The sequence below is a fragment of the Psammomys obesus genome, unplaced genomic scaffold, assembly GCF_907164565.1.
Source record: "Psammomys obesus unplaced genomic scaffold, mPsaObe1.curated_primary_1811, whole genome shotgun sequence".
Taxonomy (NCBI): domain Eukaryota; kingdom Metazoa; phylum Chordata; class Mammalia; order Rodentia; family Muridae; genus Psammomys; species Psammomys obesus.
Window position 1 is genome coordinate 4,819,737 of NW_026596244.1, and position 22,280 is coordinate 4,842,016.

Below are 22,280 nucleotides of genomic sequence, written 5' to 3' on the forward strand. Positions count from 1 at the left end.
ATATCAGCTCTTTTACTGGCCTTGACTAGCACTTTTTATACAGCATACAGTCTTGCATCTCAAGAGATCCCTTGCAGGCGGAGATCCCTTGCAGAGTGGAGTAGTGGCTGGAATCCTGCTTCCCTCCTTTCTTCTGCCAATAGCTAAGCTGTCATTCTTCTGCACTGTTCTGTTCAGTTAGCTGCCATGCATACAGAGCCAAGGTAGTATCTAGTCCAAGATGGTGCTGGATCGATCACGTTATGTGCAGAGGAAGAAACTCCATTCAAGTACGTAATGATTCATGAGCTGTATGTCACTAAAAATCAACAACGGCTGAAGGTTCTGCTGCCATGTGATCAGGAAGGTTTTATCGACCCATTGGGAGCAAACCAGAGGAATTATCTTATTGGCAATCAATAAGCAACCATGAAATTTGTGCATAGTGTGGTGAGCTGTTATTTAGTTTAGAAATGGTGTGATGAGTTGGTGGCCTTTCTGATTGATGGGCTGTTTCTACTCATCTGTGAGTCAGCTACTTGTTAGAACTATACATCTCAAAGTTTTGTTTAGTCTATGTATGTCCCAGGTTAGGTTGCTCTTTGTCACTTTTCCATTGATATTGGTATGTTTTGTGTAATTTTCATTCAGCTAATTTAAATTTGACTTGGAACCAATGTATGAAGATGAAATTAAAGCGATATGTGGATTTAATTTATAAAGTCAACCTGATATTTAAACTTTTCTCATCTAAATGTATGTCTCACGAATCTTCTCTTTGAATGGTCAATAACAATAACTAGCAAATAGAGTTCCACACATGTAAAATTCTCTAATATTATTCAAGGTACACTTTGAGCTCTGATTACAGATTTATTTTTGTAATCATCTTGATCATGATAGTATCAGGTAGATTCAATCAGACTCCACAGAATAACTCCAAACTCACAGTCAAATAGACAGACCTGGATAACTTCAGTGCCTCACAAAACAACACTAACAGACATGAAAACAAGAACGGGATTTGTGAGGAGGCAGGGTAGTAAAAAGAGCTAAGGTAAGAATGGTGAAAGTGATCAATATACATTGTATAACATCTTCAAAAGTGTCTAATACTGTAACTAATTAATGTAATTAAAAGTCCCCAAATCTCACTGTACTCTGAGAAGTGAGAACAGAACTGGAAGGGAAGACTTAGAGCAGTTTCTGGTGGCGTTTGAAATGTATCTTCTGTGGCTCTTGTGTTGCAAGTTCCTCCATTGTGTAGCAGGGCTCTGAATTTTTGTGATAGCTCTTGAACATATTTTTCATCTGATATTCCTAAATGCACTAGTGTTTTTCAACAAGACAGCCAATGGTTTACTTTTTATTTTATCTCCAGAACTTCTGATTCAGGACGGACCTTTTGGATCTTGTGAGAATAAGTACTGTGGCTTGGGGAGGCACTGTGTTATCAGCAGAGAGACAAGACATGCAGAGTGTGCCTGCATGGACCTTTGCAAACAGCACTACAAGCCTGTGTGTGGATCGGATGGGGAATTCTATGAAAACCATTGCGAAGCGCACAGAGCTGCCTGCTTGAAAAAGCAAAAGATCACCATTGTGCACAATGAAGACTGCTTCTTTAAAGGTAGGAACAGGATGAGGCGAACAGTGCCAGAGTCCTCTATCTCTCCTATTCCCTATTAGTGGCTTTAAGCTTTAAAGACATTATGCTTTTATCTCTGTAAGCTCATAAAAAGAGAAAAAGGAAAAAATAAGCTTAACAAAAACCAAGAAGCAGCAGTGTATAGAAATTTGCATGAAGAGAATTCTGATATTCATTTATGAAAATAAGGCTGGCCAAAGTCTGACTCACAATTTAATATAGAATTCCGCATTGCACCATATGGCTTCCCAATCATGGAGTTATTATAAGGACTGAGTTATTAGCCAGTTTAGTCTGCAGGGCAAATCTCACCAGTGCAAAGCACCTAGAATGCTGCTGGGGGCACAGGGATTGCCAAGCTGGACTGTGGTAGCTCCTCATTTCTTCATGATCTACAGAATAATTTCAATTTGTAGCACACAACTCAAATTATATGAGACCTATAATTGCCCACTTCAATAACAATAAAGTCATAAGAAACTCAATTAGCAAATCTAAGGCAATGATGGCTTAACATTTTAAAGTGTTATTTTACTCATACAATTTCAATGATGGTTTTGTAAGTAGTATGTCTGAATTAGTAATTAGATATGCTATTTTAGTGTGTTCTATAAATAAATCACCACATGACTTTATCATCACTTATTTATTCCTTGATTTGTTATTCTGTTGTTTAAGTTGGAGGAAATATTTTCTTTTCAGTGTTATGACTCTTACTTAAATTCTAAAGTCAAGCATAAAACATCCACATTTCCAAAAGGTCAATGATCAAGGTGATTCTTGAAAACTGGTGAATTCCTGCATCTCAGCTAATCAGAATGCCCCTTCACTGTTCACACTGTTGACATTACAGGGCCTCCATACTGGAATTTGAGCTAAACAGGTCACTGTGTCTTCCAGAAGCAACATGCTGTCAAGGTCCTCCTTTACTAAATGGGAAAAGCTGCGGAATTAACTGGGGATTAATCAATTCAGTCAGTGTTATTAATACTTAGTTGTTTAGGTTAGGTCTTGAAAGGAAAAAACATTTTTCTATCATTTTAATCTAAGGTGACAGAATGAAAGTTCAATTGCCACAGTATCATAAAAGTAAGTTATGTATAATATATAACTAAATAAGTATATTACTTCCTTTCTTGTTTCTTTTCAATAGTGTGTGTGTGTGTGTGTGTGTGTGCGCGCGCGCTGACATATTTACATGTACCCATGTTTACAGTGCCCAAGACAGCCATGGCTTTCAGATCCACTTAAGCTGGGGTGACTTATCCAGTTTGGGTGCTGGGAACCAAACGCAGGACCTTTGGAAGAGTAGAGTCTACTCTTAAGTACACAATACTGCTTCAAACTGAGATTCTGTTCATCTCACATGTACATTTGAACACAGAAACATATGTGGTATTCAGTATCATGGTAGAAGATAACGCGGTGTGTTCAGTGCTCTGCCTGATAACTGCACCCCCGTTTATAATGCCACCAAATATTTAAAACAACACAAAATGTGTGAACAATAGCCCGGGCCTTTTCATAATTTATCATAAAATGGTTGTGTGAAAAACTTCAGTTCCTTATATAGGATTAATCAGATCTATTTTTTTGATTTTTTATTAATTACGCTTTATTCACTTTGTATCCCCCCTGTACCTCCCTCCTGATTCCCTTCCCAATCCTTCCTTTCCTCTCCCTTCTCCACACATGCCCCTCCCCAAGTCCACTTATAGGGGAGGTCCTCCTCTCCTTCCTTCTGATCCTAGTCTATCAGGTCTCATCAGGACTGGCTGCATTGTCTTCCTCTGTGGCCTGGCAAGGCTGCTCCCCCCTCAGGGGGAGGTGATCAAAGAGCAGGCCAATCAGTTCATGTCAGAGATAGTCTCTGTTCAACCTTTGGGCAGAGTGCAGGGAATCTTATGAAAGAAGTGGGAAATAGTAAAATCTGGAGAGGACAGTAGTGCCACAAGGAGAGCAACAGAACCAAAAAATCTGAGCACAGGGGTCTTTCCTGAAACTGATACTCCAACCAAGGACCATGCATAGAAATGGCCTGGAACCTCTGCACAGATGTAGCCCACGGCAGTTCAGTGTCCAAGTGAGTTCAATCAGATCTATTTATCCTTCAAAATACATTCTCGTCATAGAGTATTGAAATTTCATTAATTTTACGTAGATTAATGACTGAGTTAACGTATTTCCAATGCCCAGCAGTTGAGGATTTCTGTTTGTTTTAGTATTTTGACTAAGGAACAGTTAGTTCTTAAAATGCCTTCTTTTAGCAGATAATGGGAAAATAAACAACAACAAGAACAGAACCCTACTTGTGCTGTTAGGAGTGCACATGTGTTCAGTTTGGGCTGAAATAAGACTCCAGTGTCAGGAGCAGCACTCCTCGCAGAGATATTCTGCAGTAGATGCTCTGATTGTGAGTTAATTTTTTCTGGAACTTTAACCAGATACCCTGCTTCTTACAGTGTCACATTAGAAGCAACAAAAAACATATTAAATTCTCAAACTGAAAAATCTTGTAATTGATTAGATGCTGCAAATGCAAAATCAAACCAAGTCAAAAGAAATCAAATGTACAGCACATTTTGTCTTAGGATTAAATAATGATTACTGTGAAAATCTTAGATAAGTAATTAATAAAGATCTATTGGCCAATCCATATTTTTTTAAGTAAACATTTTTATGGTCCTCTCAGACTCCTTTATCTTTCTGAAGTTTAACAGGACAGAGCCACACCCGTTTTTCAGTACCCCTATACAAGTAGAGATTTAGTGCTTTATGTACTATGCATTTTATGGCACACAGACTAAAATGTTTTTTGATCATTGCTTTAAAATATTATTATTATAAATCCACTTTTTAAGTTGTATTAGTTATTTATGTTTGTATTAATCTGAATGTTCAAGCTAGTAAGAGGATTGTCATGTGACATAAAGTTGAATAGGGCAAAGCACAAACAGACAAGGGTGAAAAAATTAGTGAATCTGAATCATGTGTGGGGATGGGATGAGATTAAGCATCTTAATTATAATTTAATACCATCATTGGAGTAACACTGCCCTTAAAAGAAGCTAAGTAAAGGGCACATAGGATCAACATATTAATTTCTACAAATATATGTGAATCAACAATTATTACAATAAATTAAAAAGTTCTGAAAAATGCTAGAAAATAGCCAATATTTACAGAAGGTAGATTTAGTTTGTATAACTTCATATATTGATTGATTGCTGTAAGTTGTGCTTAGAGTGCAGGTAAAAGATACCTGCCTCTTATTAAATATCTTATATAGTTTTTCTGTTTCTCATTTATTATTTATTATGAAGTATTGAAATGTCTCTGTACCATCCAGCATTTCCTAAAAATGAAACGTATAACTGATTTAACCATTACTCTGTGGTAATGCTCGACATTACTGAAAATGCTCCGTTTCCTAGCTGTTTAGTTTGTGCTAAGAGACTGTCCCCTGAGCGTCATTTCTCCTGTGAGGAGCATCTAACCTGCAACCTGCAGCTCTTTGCACCACACCACAAGTGACATTTCCTGACACTTGGCCAGTTGTTCACCGGAAGTGGAGCTTGCTTACTCAGAATGCGGAAGTGCCAACAAGAAGAGGGAATTAAAACTACTTACGTGAAAGTCAATTGAACAGAAACCTTTTTTTGCCACTTAGAGTGCTGGGGATTAAACTGCCATAAAGGCAAACGTTCTGTGCCCTGAGATGTAAATCACGAACAGTAACAAGTTGTCAACCTGGCGGTGGTCAGTTATCCACGCGCTATCTGGATGGAATCTCACATTGTTTAATTTTTCTATGTGTAATCGGAGCAGGCATTTTCATACCATTTTAATGTGCTTTTGACATGAAATTTACATCAAAGAATTATAGAAATGACAGATGAGAATATATAAAAGTAGTATTTTCAAACACATCAGTGAATATCAAGAGCTACTTTGCATATATATTTAGGCTGCTTTTCTTTTGAGAAGAACACCATCTAAAATCCTCTGTTTTATTTTATGTCTAAAAATTCTTTTAGACCATCCTATGAGAAAGTAAACTTGAAGGACTAACATGCAGATTTCTGTTTGTTTTGGCTAGAGTTAGTCATCTGAAGAGAGTTTGATGTTGATGTTGAAATTAATAACATGGGCAATGATAAAGTTGGCACAGCTCATTAAAGTGGTCAACCAGAAGTGGCTGTTTGTCTGAGTTCAAGCATATCTCATAAAAAATAATTGGATTAATTTCATAAGTTTTAGATAATTCATGTTAAAATTTTCAAAATTTGCTCATATAAAATAGTTACATAACTTCTTTTTTTTTTTTGAGACAGGGTTTCTCTGTGTCACCTTGGCTGTCCTAGACTGGCTTTGTAGACCAACTGGCCTCAAACTCACAGAGATCTGCCTTCCTCTGCCTCCCTGAGTGCTGAGATTACAGGAGCAGACCTCTCTCCTAACTTCATTTTGAAATTAGCCTAATTCAATATTTCCTTAATGATTTTAAAGGGCTGTGCAATGTGCCTGATAGAATATAAATATTCTATAAGTTTTCCTGTCATTTATAAATAAATATTACATTCATGATATATAGATGTTTTGTATAATATGAAAATGAGATAAAAATTCAAATAATATTTAGGCTAAATAGTCATTTACTAGGAATTTCTATGAGAGCTACTCAACAAATGTATTATGTACAATACAATGCCTGGAAGATAAATTATTGGGAGAATGTTTGCTTGTCCTGCCGGGGAACCAAGTTTCAACACCCAGATCAAACAGGCAGACAGAAAGAGAAACAAGGAAATAATATAGGAATAGTGTGTGTGTGTGTATGTGTGAAAAGTCATCAATAAATAAATAAATAGATAAATAGGAAAGGAAAAGGAAACGAAAAGGAAGAAAAAAGAAAAAGGAGCAAGCGAGCTTCCTGGGCAGCAGAGGAGGACAGGGAACACAGCAGCGATAGTCAATCATTGGTTATGCTACCAAGTCTTTTTTTTTTTTTTTTAATTTTTGACTGTCCTAAATTGTTTATTGGGCATGAATTTTCCAAACATTACTTGTATTAGCAGTAACAGTGGAGCTGGAGAGAATTGTGCCCTCTCTAGGCTGCACAGTGAGAACCACCAATAGTGCTGTGGAAGCTGTGGCCCTTTCCATGGCCATGGCTCTTAAGGCCAGCAGAAGTCAGCCCACACATCTCTCTGTGTTTGTGTACTGGTTTGAAGATCCGCAGGGTGTCAGGATTTCTTCTGATAGCTTTCTGGAATGGATCAATGAAGACAACATCAAAAAATGTATATGTGGAGTCTTCACCAACCCAGTAGGAATTCAGGACTCTCAAAGCCCCACAATGGCATCCAGCTCTCTCCTTAGCGACACGCTTGGTGGACAGGCTTGCCATAAGTTTCACCCTTAGGAACTGGGCGTTTGCGGCCACCATGAGGAACACGAATTATGTAAATGACATAGCCTTGCTTGGCCTTGTATCCCAGCCTTTGCACCTTATCAGGCCTAGTGGGGCGGGGAGCTCTGTGCAGCTCAGACAGCTGGTGCTACTGCCACCTGCGGACCCTCAGAAGAAAGCGCATCACATCAGACTGCTTCCTCCTCCACAGCTCCTGGATGAAATTGTACTCACCCGATGGATGCCGCCAGAGCTGCTAATTCTTGATAGTAAACCAATGTAATGAGCAGAATTTCACAAGCTTGGAATGTGTGAATGACCTGACAGCATCAAGCTGTAAGCGAGGGTTGAACTTGGTTGGGCAGTAGGTCTTCTGTATTTAGCTACTGTTCATCATATAATTTCTTACACCTCACATTTCCCTCCAGCAATGACCCCATGCAAACATTTACAATCACTTTAAAACACTCTGACTTTAGTGGTAGGTATGGAGAATGTATCATATGTTAAAGGTTCTTGAGTAATGGAATAACACAGTGGCAGAAAATCCCTGAAATTATCAGGAAGGCTTGCGTAGCTGTACACATTTAATTTGAATACAACTCACAGTATGTGTGAGGTCACACATATATTTTAGGTGTGTATGTAGTCTAGCCTTATGTAAGCTCAAACTACCAAAACAAAACAAAACCAAAACAACAACAAAAAAGCCAAATTTGCCTTCGCCAGTTTATAATGAACTAATTATGGTAAATTTTCTGATTTTTATAAGAACATTAACAGATAACATGACTTTGGAAATATGCTTCTTTATTGGCATAAAAACCACAATTTTGTATTTTTCATCAAATATAAGATAATTGTGCTTAAATTATATCATACATAGAATACTTACTGGATATGTAAAATGTTATTTTACTATCTTATTTTTCAACATTCTTTAGCCAATATTAAAGGCTGAGAGGGAGGTTGTTATTACTTAATATTGTTCATATTTTTCCTTATTTGTGATATATAGGATTTAAGTTTGATTTTCCAATATTTAATCTTAATTTGGTATGATGTTTTTGTAAACTATAACTTATTTCCAGTTTCAGATTTTTCAAGTACTGCATCTTACTATTTCAAGTTTTACTTTTTTGTGACTGTATGAACTTTTCTTTAATAGTTGTGAACATAATATTAAAGAAGGCAACAACTCAAACCCAATTACTAATTCAACCACTACAACTATCTTGATGCCATTTATGGACATAATTTATCAATAGCACCTTTACTATTATGCTCATTTTCTTACTATCTTGTATTCAATTGCCAAATATAAGCTTGGTATAATATTTAAAATATGAAAAAAGAGAAATGTTTTTATCTAAAAAACCCACTACTTTCATTGTAGCTAATTTTCACTTTTAAATGTGTCTTTGAAACTCAGGATAATAAAAATAATAACTTATCGCATTCCACATGACACTAGGATAGAATATTTTGTAAATGAGTTTGAAAATTGTTCTCTATTAGTATGAGTTATGTTGCTTTTTAAATTGGTTTTTAAAGTGCCCCAGGTATTTCAGGGAACATTTGAAAATTTATTAATGATAAAAATTAAAACCAATTGTAAAAGGAAATAGGTTTGCATGTATCTTCTAGATAGCTGTGTGGAATAAAAACATTTAGACAAAATTGTATTAAATAATGAAAATTATATACTTCCCAGCACAATATAAATTTATTATGGTTAATTATCAGTGCTACTCTTTTGACTAGGTTAAGAAAAATATAAAAACTATCTTCAGGTTGGTGATGGTAGCAAAATATCTGCAATCTCAACATTCAAGAATTATTTGCAGAAGAATCAGGAGTTGCCTGATAAGACCTAATTGACTAGGAGTAGAGGGAAGGAAAGGAAGACCTCCCCTATCAGTGGACTTGGGGAGGGGCATGCATGCAGAGGGTGGAGGAAGGGAGGGATTGGGACAGGAGGAAGAAGGCAACCACAGGGGCAATACAAAGTGAATAAAATGTAATTAATAAAAAATAAAAAAAGAAATAAACAAACAAACAAAAAGAATTAAAGCACAGAAATTCTCAAAAAATACAGTTAAAAGGCACACTGTTACACTGAAATTTATTATTGGTAATTTACCAAGGACATATAGTGAAATAGTGTTTTAAAAACTAGAATATTCCCACAGATTTGTGCTGCTCTCAGTTTTGATCAGAGAAGCATCTTAAAAAAAAAAAAGAATCAGGAGTTGAAGGTTGTCATACCCTATCTTGCCAGTCTAAGGCTAGTCTTACAGAAAAGTGTATTCAAAAACAAAACAAACAATCAAACAACAAAAATGTAACAATTAGTTCTTTATATATACTGGATGTGAGTTCTCTGTCAGATAAAGGGTTGGTGAAGATTCTTTCCCAATCTGTAGGCAAGCAGCAAACCAAGTAATTCACTTAAAAAATGGGGAACAGAGCTAAACAGAGAATTCTCCGTAGAGGAATATCGAATGGCAGAGAAGCACTTAAAGAAATGCTCAACCTCTTTAGCCATTAGGGAAATGCAAATCAAAATAACCCTGGGATTTCACCTTACACCCATCAGAATGGCCAAGATCAAAAACTCAAGTGACAACACATGCTGGAGAGGTTGTGGAGAAAGGGGAACCCTTCTCCACTGCTGGTGGGAATGTAAACTGGTACAACCACTCTGGAAATCAATCTGGCTCTTTCTCAGACAACTAGGAATAGTGCTTCCCCAAGATCCAGCCATACCACTCCTAGGCATATATCCAAAAGAGGCTCAAGTACACAGTAAGGACATTTGCTCAACCATGTTTGTAGCAGCTTTATTTGTAATAGCCAGAAGGTGGAAACAACCTAGATGCCCCTCAACTGAAGAATGGATGCAGAAATTGTGGTACATCTATACAATGGAATATTACTCAGCAATGAAAAATGAGGAAATCATGAAATTTGCAGGTAAATGGTAGGATCTGGAAAGGATCATCCTGAGTGAGTTGTCCCAGAAGCAAAAAGACACACATGGTATATACTCACTCATATAGACATACAACATAGGACAAACCCACTAAAATCTGTGCATCTAAAGAAACTAAGCAAGAGAGAGTACCCTAACTAAAACGGTCAATCTCCATCCTGAAAGGCAAAGAGAATGGACATCAGAAGAAGAAGAAAACAGGAAACAACCTAGGAACCTTCTACAGAGGGCTTCTGAAAGCCAGAAGAAGAAAACAGGAAACAACCTAGGAACCTTCTACAGAGGGCCTCTGAAAGCCTCTGCCCTGCAGACTATCAAAGCAGATGCTGAGCCTGATGGCCAACTGTTGGGCAGAGTGAATGGAATTTTATGTAAGAAGTGAGAAATAGTAAGAGCTGGAGAGGACAGGAACTCCACAAGGAGACAAACAGAACAAGAAAATTTGAACACAGGGAACTTCCCAGAGACTCATACTCCAACCAAGGACTATTCATGGAGATAACCTAGAATCCCTGCACAGATGTAGCCCATGCAGTTCAGTGTCCAAGTGGGTTACCTAGTAATGGGAAGAGGGACTGCCTCTGACATAATCTGATTGGCCTGCTCTTTGATCACCTCCCCCTGAGGGTGGAGCAGCCTTACCAGGCCACAGTAGAGAACAATGCAGCCACTTTTGATGAGAACTGATAGATTAAAATCAGAAAGGAGAGGAGAACCTCCCCTATCAGTGGACTTGGGGAGTGGCATGCATGCAGAAAGGGGAGGGAGGGTGGCATTGGGAGGGGAGGAGGGAGGGGCTTATGGGGGATACAAAATGAATAAAGTGTAATTAATAAAAAATTAAAAAAAATAATTTAAGGCAAAAAAATGTAACAATTGAGTAAATGAAGAATGTCTTCAGGTTAATTAATATTAATGTAAATAAATGTAATTCAATAATATACAGTATGGTTTGGAATAAGAGTCAGAGGTTATGTGCAGTGATTTGTCAGTCACGATTAGAGCATAGCTTGAATACCTTGTGTGGTATGTACTCCGCTAGATCATCACGTCTAACATATTCTTTACATGGTGATCACCCCAAGGACTATTTCTACTCAAGATATGAATACCCAATGTTGGGAATAATGACTTTCTTAAGGTACACATAAAATATGGACATTACTTGTCAATACATATTTTTCATTATCTTTTGTTCTTGGCCTAACCGAAATTGCACACTTACAAATTTCCATAAATGATTTCCTATATTGATTACGGTGTTAAATCATGAATAGATAAATCTGAGAGTGTAGAGGGCTCATACATTTTAAATATCGATGATTTGGCTAACATGACATTATAGGCAAGAAAACAGAAATGCTAATTTTTACATTTGAATGTGCATTAGGACATTGACAGAGAGCTTGAAGTAGGAAACATACAATTGGGAATTATAGATGGAGAGGTACAAAAGAAAGAGTTTCTACCACTGAAATGTAGTTGGAAATGAAACAGACCAGGAAGGTCACAGAGCTCAGGACATAATATGATGCACTTTATACTTCAGAGGATGGGAGGAACCCAGCAAAGGACTTGCTAACAGGACAGGACCCTAAGCTTACTGGTTGAACATGATGTCCACCAAGACAGTGCTAAGACATAGAGCTTAAAGAAAGAAAATTTTTAAGTGGATAGAATCATGAACTGTATTAGATGTTTCTGAAGTTGGGTAGTCTAGAGGTTGGGAAAAGCATAAAGTTACATGTGACTTTGGAAGGAAGGGAGAGATAAAATATTAGCCCCAAGAAAATGAGATTCCAAGTGCATTAGAATGTGTTCCTTAAGTAAGGATGGGAATATGTCAGAATGCACTGCCAAGAGGGGTACATTATTGGACCAAGAAAGTAGCCAAGGGAAAAGGTGGCAGGACACAGAAACTAGAGATAATTCAAGAAGGAAGCATCTCCACTGGCCAGCAAGGCTGGGACTCAAGGCAGAGGGGCAAGGAACATTGATTAGCCACTCTCTACCTGAAAAGAGGAACAGTTGGCCTCAATTTACAATTTACAGCATGAAAGCTATTTTTTTCATCAATTTTTAACCTAAACTAATTAATTTTTGGATGAAACTAACTGTGGAGAAATTCCTTGCAGTTTTGAGGAATGAGAGAAATGCTAAGAGACAATAAAACAGTCAGTGAGAGAAGAGGATGGAGATCAACTGAAATTTCCCATGGAGTCAGGGGTCGGGGTTGGGATCAAGTACCATTTCCCACGGTGATAGAAGGGTGAGTCAAAGAAGATTTCCCAGAGCTGGAGCAATAGTGAAGTACCACTGCCTATAAACTCAGTGAATTTCTTCTTCAAAGAGCAACTGTTGCTTATGTTAAGGCACCAAAAGGATAAAAGTGAAGTTTGGCCAAGATTCCAAGTCTTTGTTGTTGCTCTTTCAAGAGAGGGTTTTTCTGTGTTAACAGCCCCTGGCTGTCCTGGAACTCTCCTTTTAGAGCAGGCTATCCTTGAACTGGAAGATATCCACCTACCTCTGCCTCAGGAGCCTGTGCCATCATGCTCAGCAAGACTCCAATTTTAATAAGAAAGAGTTCAAAATGCTATATGCTTATTGTTTGACCTTTCCTGAGAATTTGCGAACAAACATTTAGTAAAGCCAGTAGGGTACCAATGACAGACTAATTCAATAGTCTTCCTCTGTGGCCTGGCAAAGCTGCACCCTCTAGGCAGTTCTGATGAAGCTTGATAGGCTAAGATCAGATAGAAGGAAAGGAGGTCCTCCCCTATTAGTGGAGGGGCATAGAAGTAGAAGAATAAGAGAGGGTGGGACTGAGAGGAGACGAGGGAGGGGGCTACAGCAGAATACAAAGTGAATAAATTGTTATAAATAATAAGTAAACAGCAAGGTACAAAAATATAGGTCTTCCAAAATAAAACTTGGTAGCCAATGAGGTTTGGGGGTGACTTGTAGGAGAATGATGTTGTACTTAGAGGAGCTTGGGCTGCATGACGGCAGCTGCATCCCTGAAACCTCACTCCAGCATCAGCCTATCATCATGTATGTGAATTTTCCATCGTTTCGACTTGTAAAATATTGCTTTAATAAGCAGACACTGTTGTTTAGTAAGAATACATGTTTTAGGGTCTGGAGAGATGGCTTAACCATTCAGGTGCTCTTCCAGAGGACTGAAGTTTGGCTCCTACTGTCCACATGGCAGCTCACAACCATTTCTAATCCAGTTCTAGGAATTCAATGCCAACTCATGGCCTCTGTAGGCACTGCCTGCATGCTGTGCATGGTCATACATGTGGGCAAAGCACCCATACACATACAAAAACATCTTGAAAGTGATGATCATCTCGACTTTCTAAGCTAACTGCAGACACTGGGAAGGATGTTCCTTACTCACCCTGTTACATTTAGGAAGTGACAGCAGTAATGGTGGAGTAAGCTAAGTTTATACATGTCCAGATGTATATATGCGTAAAAATTCTGGAGAATCCTGACTGGTTAATATAGCTTTAACTACTGTTAACATTATGAGCCAGGGAGATTTTAATCTGCTCATCCTTAGGGCGCCTGGTCATTTATGTTGCACCCTGCATTTCCACTGAAATATAGTAACAACTACAGAGCTCACGTTTTATGGCTTATCAGAAACCAATATTTCATTTATATAACCCCGTATATAAATGTCTTTTAAAGAGAACTGTGCATGTAAAGTAACCTAAGTATGTAAGGCAACTGAACAAATATAGATTTATTTTTCTTGGAAAAATATTCCTGGGCTTTCAATAATACTACTTTTGTGAAATATTAAGGAATGTGTTAACTTGAATGCTGTGTGTTTTTAGGATCGGAATAATAAGTACGGTATTTAGTTGTAATGACAGTCTACAAAACATAACAGCAGCATTTGGCGATTTAATTAAATTTATGTCAAAATTTCTTTCAAATCCTAGAGAAAAATATTCCTGAGTAACATAACACATGTTTTGGCCTTTAGAAATTTTGACAAGTGGAAACATTTACATGACACATTAGTAAAATCTCCACAACTCAAAAGGAGCTGGTTTACAACATAGCAACAAATTTGTTCATTGCTTCCACAGTAAACATGCAAACTAACTCTTCTATGAATGTTTGACTGCTGAGTCCACATCCACTGGCAACAGCAGGCATGAAAGTCAGCATAATAAAGAACATCTATAAATATAGAGAAGGATTATGTCACTCCCCTTAAATGAAATTCTCATTATTTTGCTTAGAATACAAAAAGTTAGTACAAGCCAGCCATATAGCTAGGCATTATATTATAAACAATAGGTGCTGAATTTATCTCCAGGTCTTATTAAATATAAATACCATTCCAATATTCTTACTTCTGTTGTTCAGAGACAAGGACTCTATTTGCCCTGTGCCCCCAAATCTCCCCTGTGGATGGTTCCATTTCCCCAGGCAGGGAGTGTACTATTGCTTTCTGAATTTTGAGAACAGTAGCTGTCGAGTGTTAGTTGGTATTTCAAAAATATGACAAAATACTGACATAATTTTAAAAGAATGATTTATTTTGGCATCTGGTTTCAATTGTTTCAACTCCACTCTCATATGGCTCCATTTCCTTGAGCCTGAGGAAAATCGGAATATCGTGTTGGCAGAAACATTTGGAGCAGGATCCTGCCTACAACGCCCAGAAAGTTAGTGAGAGAAGTAAGTGGGTTAGGGATAATATTATACTCCTTTCAAATTAAGGTAACCCACCATCCTTTATTCTCTTAAGCCCCACATTCTAGTTCCCTTCATGTCCTATAATGTCATCAAACTATGAATCAATCAATGGAATAAGACACTCATTAAATAAGACCCTTCAGGATACTATTACCTTTCAGTTACTGGGTTCAACATGATGAACAATCCTTTAACACATGAACATTTGGGACAATATGTCATTTTTAAACCATAATATAAACTACGTATTTACAAAATGGTTTAATTTGACTAAAAGTTTTGGAGTCTCAATCTATACTTGGCTCTGTAATCTGAACCTGTCAGGACTCAACACATCATGGTCAGAATATGTGCTACGAGAGACTCTTACCTTCATGGTGGTCAGCTAAGAAGAGGAAAAAGATGAAGGTCCTAGAACCCCAAATTTTTTCTAGGGCATATCCATTATTAATTTCTTTTCCTATTGCTACAACAAAATACCATGGCTAAAGAAACTTCCATATTTATTTTAAGAGTTTACACTGGCTCACATTTAGAGTATACAGTTTGACTTCATGAGTTACTCAAGGTCACAGGAACTGAAAGAAGTTGGTCGTATTTCATTCACTGTCTAGAAACAGAGGAGGAAATGCATGTTGGTGCTCATCTTTCTCTATTTATACAGTCCAGAATTCCAGCTAGGAAAATTGGCTATCCTTAGTGGACAGGTCTTGCTATCTCAAGTACCATAATAAGGATCTCCACCACAGGCATGGCCAGAGGCACATATTCCAAGTGATGCTAAATTCTTCTCAAGTTGACAATTAGCATTATTAATATCCCAATGTCCTAAGTTCTTTTCACTCACCCCTTAAATGCTGTATGTCCTCCTAATGGTACAAGTTCAGACCAAGATTCTATCACATGCCTCAGAGGACATTTCAGATCCAAAATATAGAAAAATTGTAGAAATGTGTCATTACATTTTTTTTAAAGACAAGATATAAGCTATGTTTTAATGTCATCTCTATAGTGTTTTTAATAAATGTTCAGGATGTCAGAGATAGCACCTGGTCAACTTATTAGGGAACCCACATAAAGGTCAAATTGCCCATTTGTTATATCTGTGAAGAGGGTGTAGGTCCAGTTCATGCTTGCTCTTCAACTGTTGCTTCCATCTCTATATGCCCCATGGGTTAGTTGACTCTGTTGCTCTTCTTGTGACATTCTTGTCCCCTCTGGGTCCTTCTATACATGACCACCACAACTTGTCCGCAGGATACCCTGAACTCTAATGCTTGGCTGTGAGGCTCAGCATCTGATTTAATCAGCGGTTGGATGGAGCCTCTCAGAGTATGGTTAGGCTAGGCCTCTGTCTTAAACATATCAGAGTATCATTAATGATTTCAGGGGTTGACTCTCTCCCATGGGGTGGTTCTTAGTTTGGGCCAGGCATTTGCTGAACATTCCCTTACTCTTTGTCTTTATCTCTTCACATCTTTTAGGCAGGTCTGCTTTCTGTTACTTCCCCCTAATGGGGCTGCCTTGCCTGGCCTCAGTGGATGAAGATAAGCTCAGTCCTGATGTGACTTGACGTGCTGCAGTGTGCTGGTGGGGGAAGGGGTGACATCATAGCTTGGTAGTTCCCACTCTGTTTTTCTGTCATTTACTGAATGGGCTTATGTGTATCACAGCTTTTGGGCACTTGGAGTTTTGTTTGTTTGTTTCTACTCTTCTATGTGAAACCTACATCTCCACTCACTTGGACACTGGGATTATCAACTTTGAGAACTAAGGACATGACTGAATATGTTGGGTTCTAATTTCGGAGTCTGGATTCACAGTTAAAACATCTTTTGTTAAAGTGTGGTTGCTAAGGCCACAGTTGAAACAACGTGGCCTTTGCTCTCTCACTTATATTGGCTGTGCTTTCATGGCTCCATGGCCTTTTTTGTTTTGCAATCCCAATGGTGACTGCCTATTAAGCCACTGTGTTCCATAAGTTTGAGGATCAATGGATGAGGTTGTGACTATCATTTTTAGGGACCTGAGATCCCAGTCTCCTGGCTTCAATTCCGTCAACAGGAGGAGCTGTATTTTGACTCTGTTATTTTTCAAACTAAACACATATTGATTAATTTAGGCCATAATCTTCCATAATGAAGTCTTCCATTCATGTTATCCACACAGTCAAAAGAAATGTAAATGCACAAGTACATTTATTTTGTTTGAATTTGCAAACCATTGTGATTTTTAACACTTTCTGTTAATATATACATAACATATATATGTATATGTTACATGACAATTTTATGGGTTTGGTGTTGTTATTATTCTAAGGAAGCATAAATTTAAAATTTGAGCTTCTATTAAATATGAAATTGCTTTCTCTTTAAATAAGCAAAAAGTCACTTTTTCTTGTAAACTGAACAACACAAATTCAAATTTTTGAGAAGGAAATACAGCTTTCATAATAAAATTTTATGTCCAAAGAAAACAATGAATGGGATATTTTAGATATTAGTTCTTAGCATAAAACTACAATGGCTTTATTTTCAAAATATGCCATGTCTCATTTGTAATCATTAAGTCCTAAGGCCTAAGGCATTTGACCATATGAGGTTGTGAATACTTTCAGTGAATGAAATTTGTGACTCTTAGCTATGGTCAGACGCAGAACCATCATATCCATACCCATAATCCCAGAGCTAATCCCAATAATAACTAAAAGCTGAGTCTTGGAGTTAGAAAGGGAGAACAGGGTTTGGTAGTTTGTATGTGCTTGAGAATCTCTGAGACATCACACTCAGAGCTCCTAATGAAAACTGTAAATTTTAACTTTCAACATTTATACTTTAAATCTGTAGACAAAAACAGATTTCCCCATATAGGGCTAGCTTTATGTTTTTCTAACTATGTGGCTTGATTACCATTATTACTGCTACAGAGCTGAATATCTGGAAGGTTTGTGGAACCACAAAGTGACATTTTAAACTTTTTTTCTTTATCATTATAATTTATTCACTTTGTATCCCAGCTGTAGCCCCCTTCCTAGCTCCTCCTGGTCCTGCCTTCCCTCTTTCTTCTATCCCTCCCTCCTCTTCCTCTGCCCCTAAGTCTTTCCTGTAGGCCTCTGATAAGCAAGGTCCTCCTCCTCAACTATCTGACCCTAGCCTATCAAGTCTCATCAGGACTGTCTGGATCCTCTTCCTCTGTGGCCTAGTTAGACTACCTCCCCTAGGGGAGGTGATCAAAGAGCTTCCCACTGAGTCCATGTCAGAATCAGCCCCTTTTCCCCTTGCTAGGGAATCCACAGGAAGACTGAGCTGACCCTGGGCTATATCTGAGAAAGGAGTCTAGATCTTCTCCATGCATGGTCTTTTGGGTTGATTCATCAGCCACAGAGTGACATTTTAAAAACCTCGAGGTTTGTTTTCAATTAGTGGTTAGTCTGTGCTCCTATGCATCTAGAGAAATATAGGCTGCAAAGTCTTGGGAGAATCTGTGGTATTTCTTGAAGAAAGACTATTGTATTAGTAGATACTCTCCAATACTCCATATGCTCAGTAAAATTTGATGGGTTTATTTTGTGTGTGAAAAATCCAATGATATGTCCAAATTTGAACTATCAGGCTTTTGATAACATACTTTCAAGTTTGTTGTTTTTATAATATGCATCTTGTTAAATTTCTAATTCATTTTAAATAAGCACATTTTAATAAATTATATGTTAAATGATGACAGGGTAGAAAAAATTGAAAACAGAGGTTCATGTAATAAGATGAAGAAATGACTCACAAAACATTTGTAATTTTACCGACATTCAGAAATGAAAGATGTAATGGTTTTGATAGAAATTTTTCTTTTTAGAAATAAATCATCATTTTATTCCAGAAGAAAATGAGAATTATATTTCAGAAGAGCACTTGGGGCCAGTATCTTCAAGAGCCTCTTTTAAACTTATTTAAAACGATGGCACATAAAATGAGGAGAGTAATTTCCAGAGGGCTTAATAAAAAAATAATGAATGAAGAACATGAAAAAATAAAGCCTGGCATTTTACATTAGGTAGGAAATGATCAAGTAAAGCAATATCATGAAAGTCTGTGGAACGTGTTTGACAAGTGTACCTTCAACTGTCTCTCAAGTATGAGGAACAAATTGTTTACGTTAATTAGATCTTACTCTTCAACTACGTGAGAGCACTTATAAACATTAGCAGTGGCGAGTGTCAAATGTGAGGGAATAATATGAAAGTCAAGAAGGATTACATCTACCCACAGAAGCTATATTCTGAAATTATTGAAACATAAATACATTTAACTTTGATCCATTTGCTTTCATGTTAGCAATCGTGCCTCCTGTTTAAAGGGGCCCATGAACCACCTCTCTGTACTATCTTGAAAACAATATTGTAAATGTTTCACTATCAATCATTCAATCAATCATTTTCCATTTAATCAAGAATTGAATAATGAATTCTTAATTGTGTTACAGAAGGAAGTATTCCTCCCTTGTCTTTGCCACTGGTCGTTATGTATCTTCCATAATATAAGGGAACATAATAAAGAAGGCAGCAGCAATGTTTCCTCACCTTGTCAGTGGTACTGTGATTTCACTGGACTTTAAAGTTTTGGTCCTCTTCTCAGTGACTAGTATATGAAAAGCAGGTGACATGTGAAACACAACCGTATCGTGTTTTGTGAAAATTAAGGTCCGATATGTTTTGATCTGAAATGTTCCCTGAGGTGTAACTCATGTAGGACTATGGGGAATGGAAGCATTCCAAGAAGGGTCCGAGTGGGAGGAAGTTAGGCTATGGGGAGGCCTGTCCTTGATAATGGGACCCCAGTCCTTCCTCTTCCTCTATCTTTACTTCCCAGCTGTAATGAAATGAGAAACTTGGTGTGTCATGTGCTCCCACCATGATGTACTGCCTTGCCACAGGTTCAAAAGCAACAGGCCAATTGACCATGGACTGAACCTACAAAAGTGTGAGCCAAAATAAAAGTTTCTTCTTTTTAAGTTGATTTTCTCAGGTATTGATGTAACAGAATACTGAGAAATATTTTCTTCTTCATTTCCCTCTGTCCTTTTCTTTCCTTCTCTCTCTCTCTCTACTAATATACATGTACACACGTGTATGTGTGCTGTGTGTATGTGTGACTTTATCTCAGTGGCTGTCTCAGAGTTAATTAATTTAAAATAATCTTTAAACATTGATATTATATATAATGTGGATCTTCACAATTAAACCACTGTAAATAGAACCATGGCAGCTAACTCAAAACCATGAAGTCAAGTCAACAACACAGAATATAATTTTTTTCTTTGTGCATTTCTAGACTTAAACTATGGCATTCAGTTTAAGTTCCTATTACTTGTAACCAGATTAACAGCCATGCAACTATGTACAATATCTGTAAAAGGGACATGCCACTTTTTAAAATTACTGCTTTTGTAAAAAACAGTAGGAACCATAGATAATTTTATAATTTGAAATAAAACAATGAAAAGCAGTATGGCAAAAGATTAACACAATGGCTTTCGCAGTAGGAACTGCGCAGTTCTCACTGCCTTGCTAGTATCAGCTTTACCTTGAGCAAATTGTCAGTTCAATTCTAGATGCTTCTTTCTGATAAATAGAAATAATAATTACACCTGCTTCACATAATAGTTAAATTTACTGGATATTTAAATAATGTATCACAAGCACATCCTTGTGATATAGTGAGTACCAGACAAATATGAGCTATGAATATAGTTGTTTCATCTAAATTTTATTTGATTTAGATAAATACTTATGAATCGAAGATGGATTTACTAAAATATTGTACATATTCTTAAATAATGTCATGACAGCTTCTCTAACAGAAGCAACATGTCCAAGAAGAAACATGAAACAAATACACATCACACAAATTAGCAGTATGTATAGAGGTATGTCTACACAAATACATTATGAAAGATATAACTGCCAGTTTTTCACAGGCAGACCCATAATTATACTATAAATGATCTATGTATGTTTGTTAGCTGCTCAAATTCTACTAGATACTGGGCATTGCAATGATCCTGCCATGACATGAGTATGAATTAAAAGAAATTGCATGATATAAAACCTGCACACACCTATCTCTGTTTTTCTAGGCCACAAGTGACAGCATCATTGTGGTATAGAGGAAATTAAACTGTAGGTCGGGCATGACGGTAAACCACGTGTACAACAGTGTTTTCATTTGGTGGTACTAAACACTGCACTCGAAACTCTAAGCACAGGAATGGAGAGCAAGCCTCCATGTCCAGTTACTTTACAAACTAGCTCATAGGCACTGCTAGAGAGCTGATCTATGGTACTCTGATGGTTGTATTTCTATCTCCTCAGGGATTCCCTTAGAAAACTTATTTAATATTAGCTCTTCAGAATCCAGCAGTTGTCTTCACCTACCAGTCTGGGACAAAACTAAAATCTTTAATAACCGGAATAATTGAACTTGACAGATAGAGAAAATGCCTATCAATAAAATTGTTGTTGATGATTTAGATGACAGAAAAACTTTGAGGATGACTGCTTAGGAATGAGTGTAGACAGCACAGTGAGCACAGTGAACAAACATTGTTGTGTTTCCTTGCTCTACCTTAATAGGGCTTGTGGGTACTTAAGAATGACTCTCTTAACTGACGACACAGTAAATGTACAGTGTTCAGAGACAGTTATTAAGTTACCAGGAAAGAGAAAATGTTTGCACACCTTTTTAAATTGAAATACATTGGTTGTTTTCATTTTATATTAATTAAAAAGTAATTGAAACAATTTTAGTGTACATCGATCATACTATTGGAAACATGAGGCAGAAACAATAAAATAACTGTGTAAAATAACAAGCTTAAAGTTAATATTAGTATGGATATGGAACTGAAAGACAATCTTACTTTGTTAAAAGCTAATGATTGCTTAGGTGTTCTATCATCTGCCTTCAATTTAAAACAACTGCTAAATGAATCATTTCTTTCTTTTCAGTAATTTGTACTTCTCTTTAATTATGATTCCTGCCATTCAAGCGGTACATAAAGATTTTATTCACCCTTAATGGTACCAAGTACAGCTGTACACTCATCATTTCAGAGTCCAGCCTCTGCCTTTTCTTAGGTGGGCTGGCAATAATCGCATATGCAAAAGCATTATTACATGTGTGTGCTTAGCCAGATGGTAAGTGGATGCAGAGAGAATATATCCATTTTTTTCCATACAACTAAGTAGAAATTTACCTATGATGAGAAAACACAGATTTTTATCACCCTGACACCAGAATTTATTCAATTATTGTAAGGCACAGAAATGGATGTAGGTACCCTATAAAAATTAGGATAAAGCTTTAAAAATATCTACTTTCATATTTGAATACTTTTAGTGAAAAGGCAAGTAAGTTACAAAATAATAATACTACATATTGTTTGAAGTCCATAACAACTTTTTTTTTTCAAATAAAATTCTTAGGAGTTTACATTTGGCAGACTGTTCTTCAACTGCTAAGTTCTTAGAC

At 37.1% G+C, this 22,280-nt stretch overlaps 1 protein-coding gene and 1 pseudogene across 1 annotated transcript in view; one reads left to right on the forward strand and one right to left on the reverse strand.

The window, feature by feature from the left end:
• Fstl5 (follistatin like 5) overlaps positions 1–22,280 on the forward strand; it is a 687,984-nt gene that overhangs the window by 231,974 nt on the left and 433,730 nt on the right. The window contains exon 4 of the mRNA XM_055596667.1: positions 1,361–1,609. Within this exon, the coding sequence (XP_055452642.1) occupies positions 1,361–1,609 (249 nt within the window). The remainder of the gene's footprint in view (positions 1–1,360; positions 1,610–22,280) is intronic.
• On the reverse strand, positions 6,699–15,133 carry LOC129668494 (60S ribosomal protein L15-like; annotated as a pseudogene).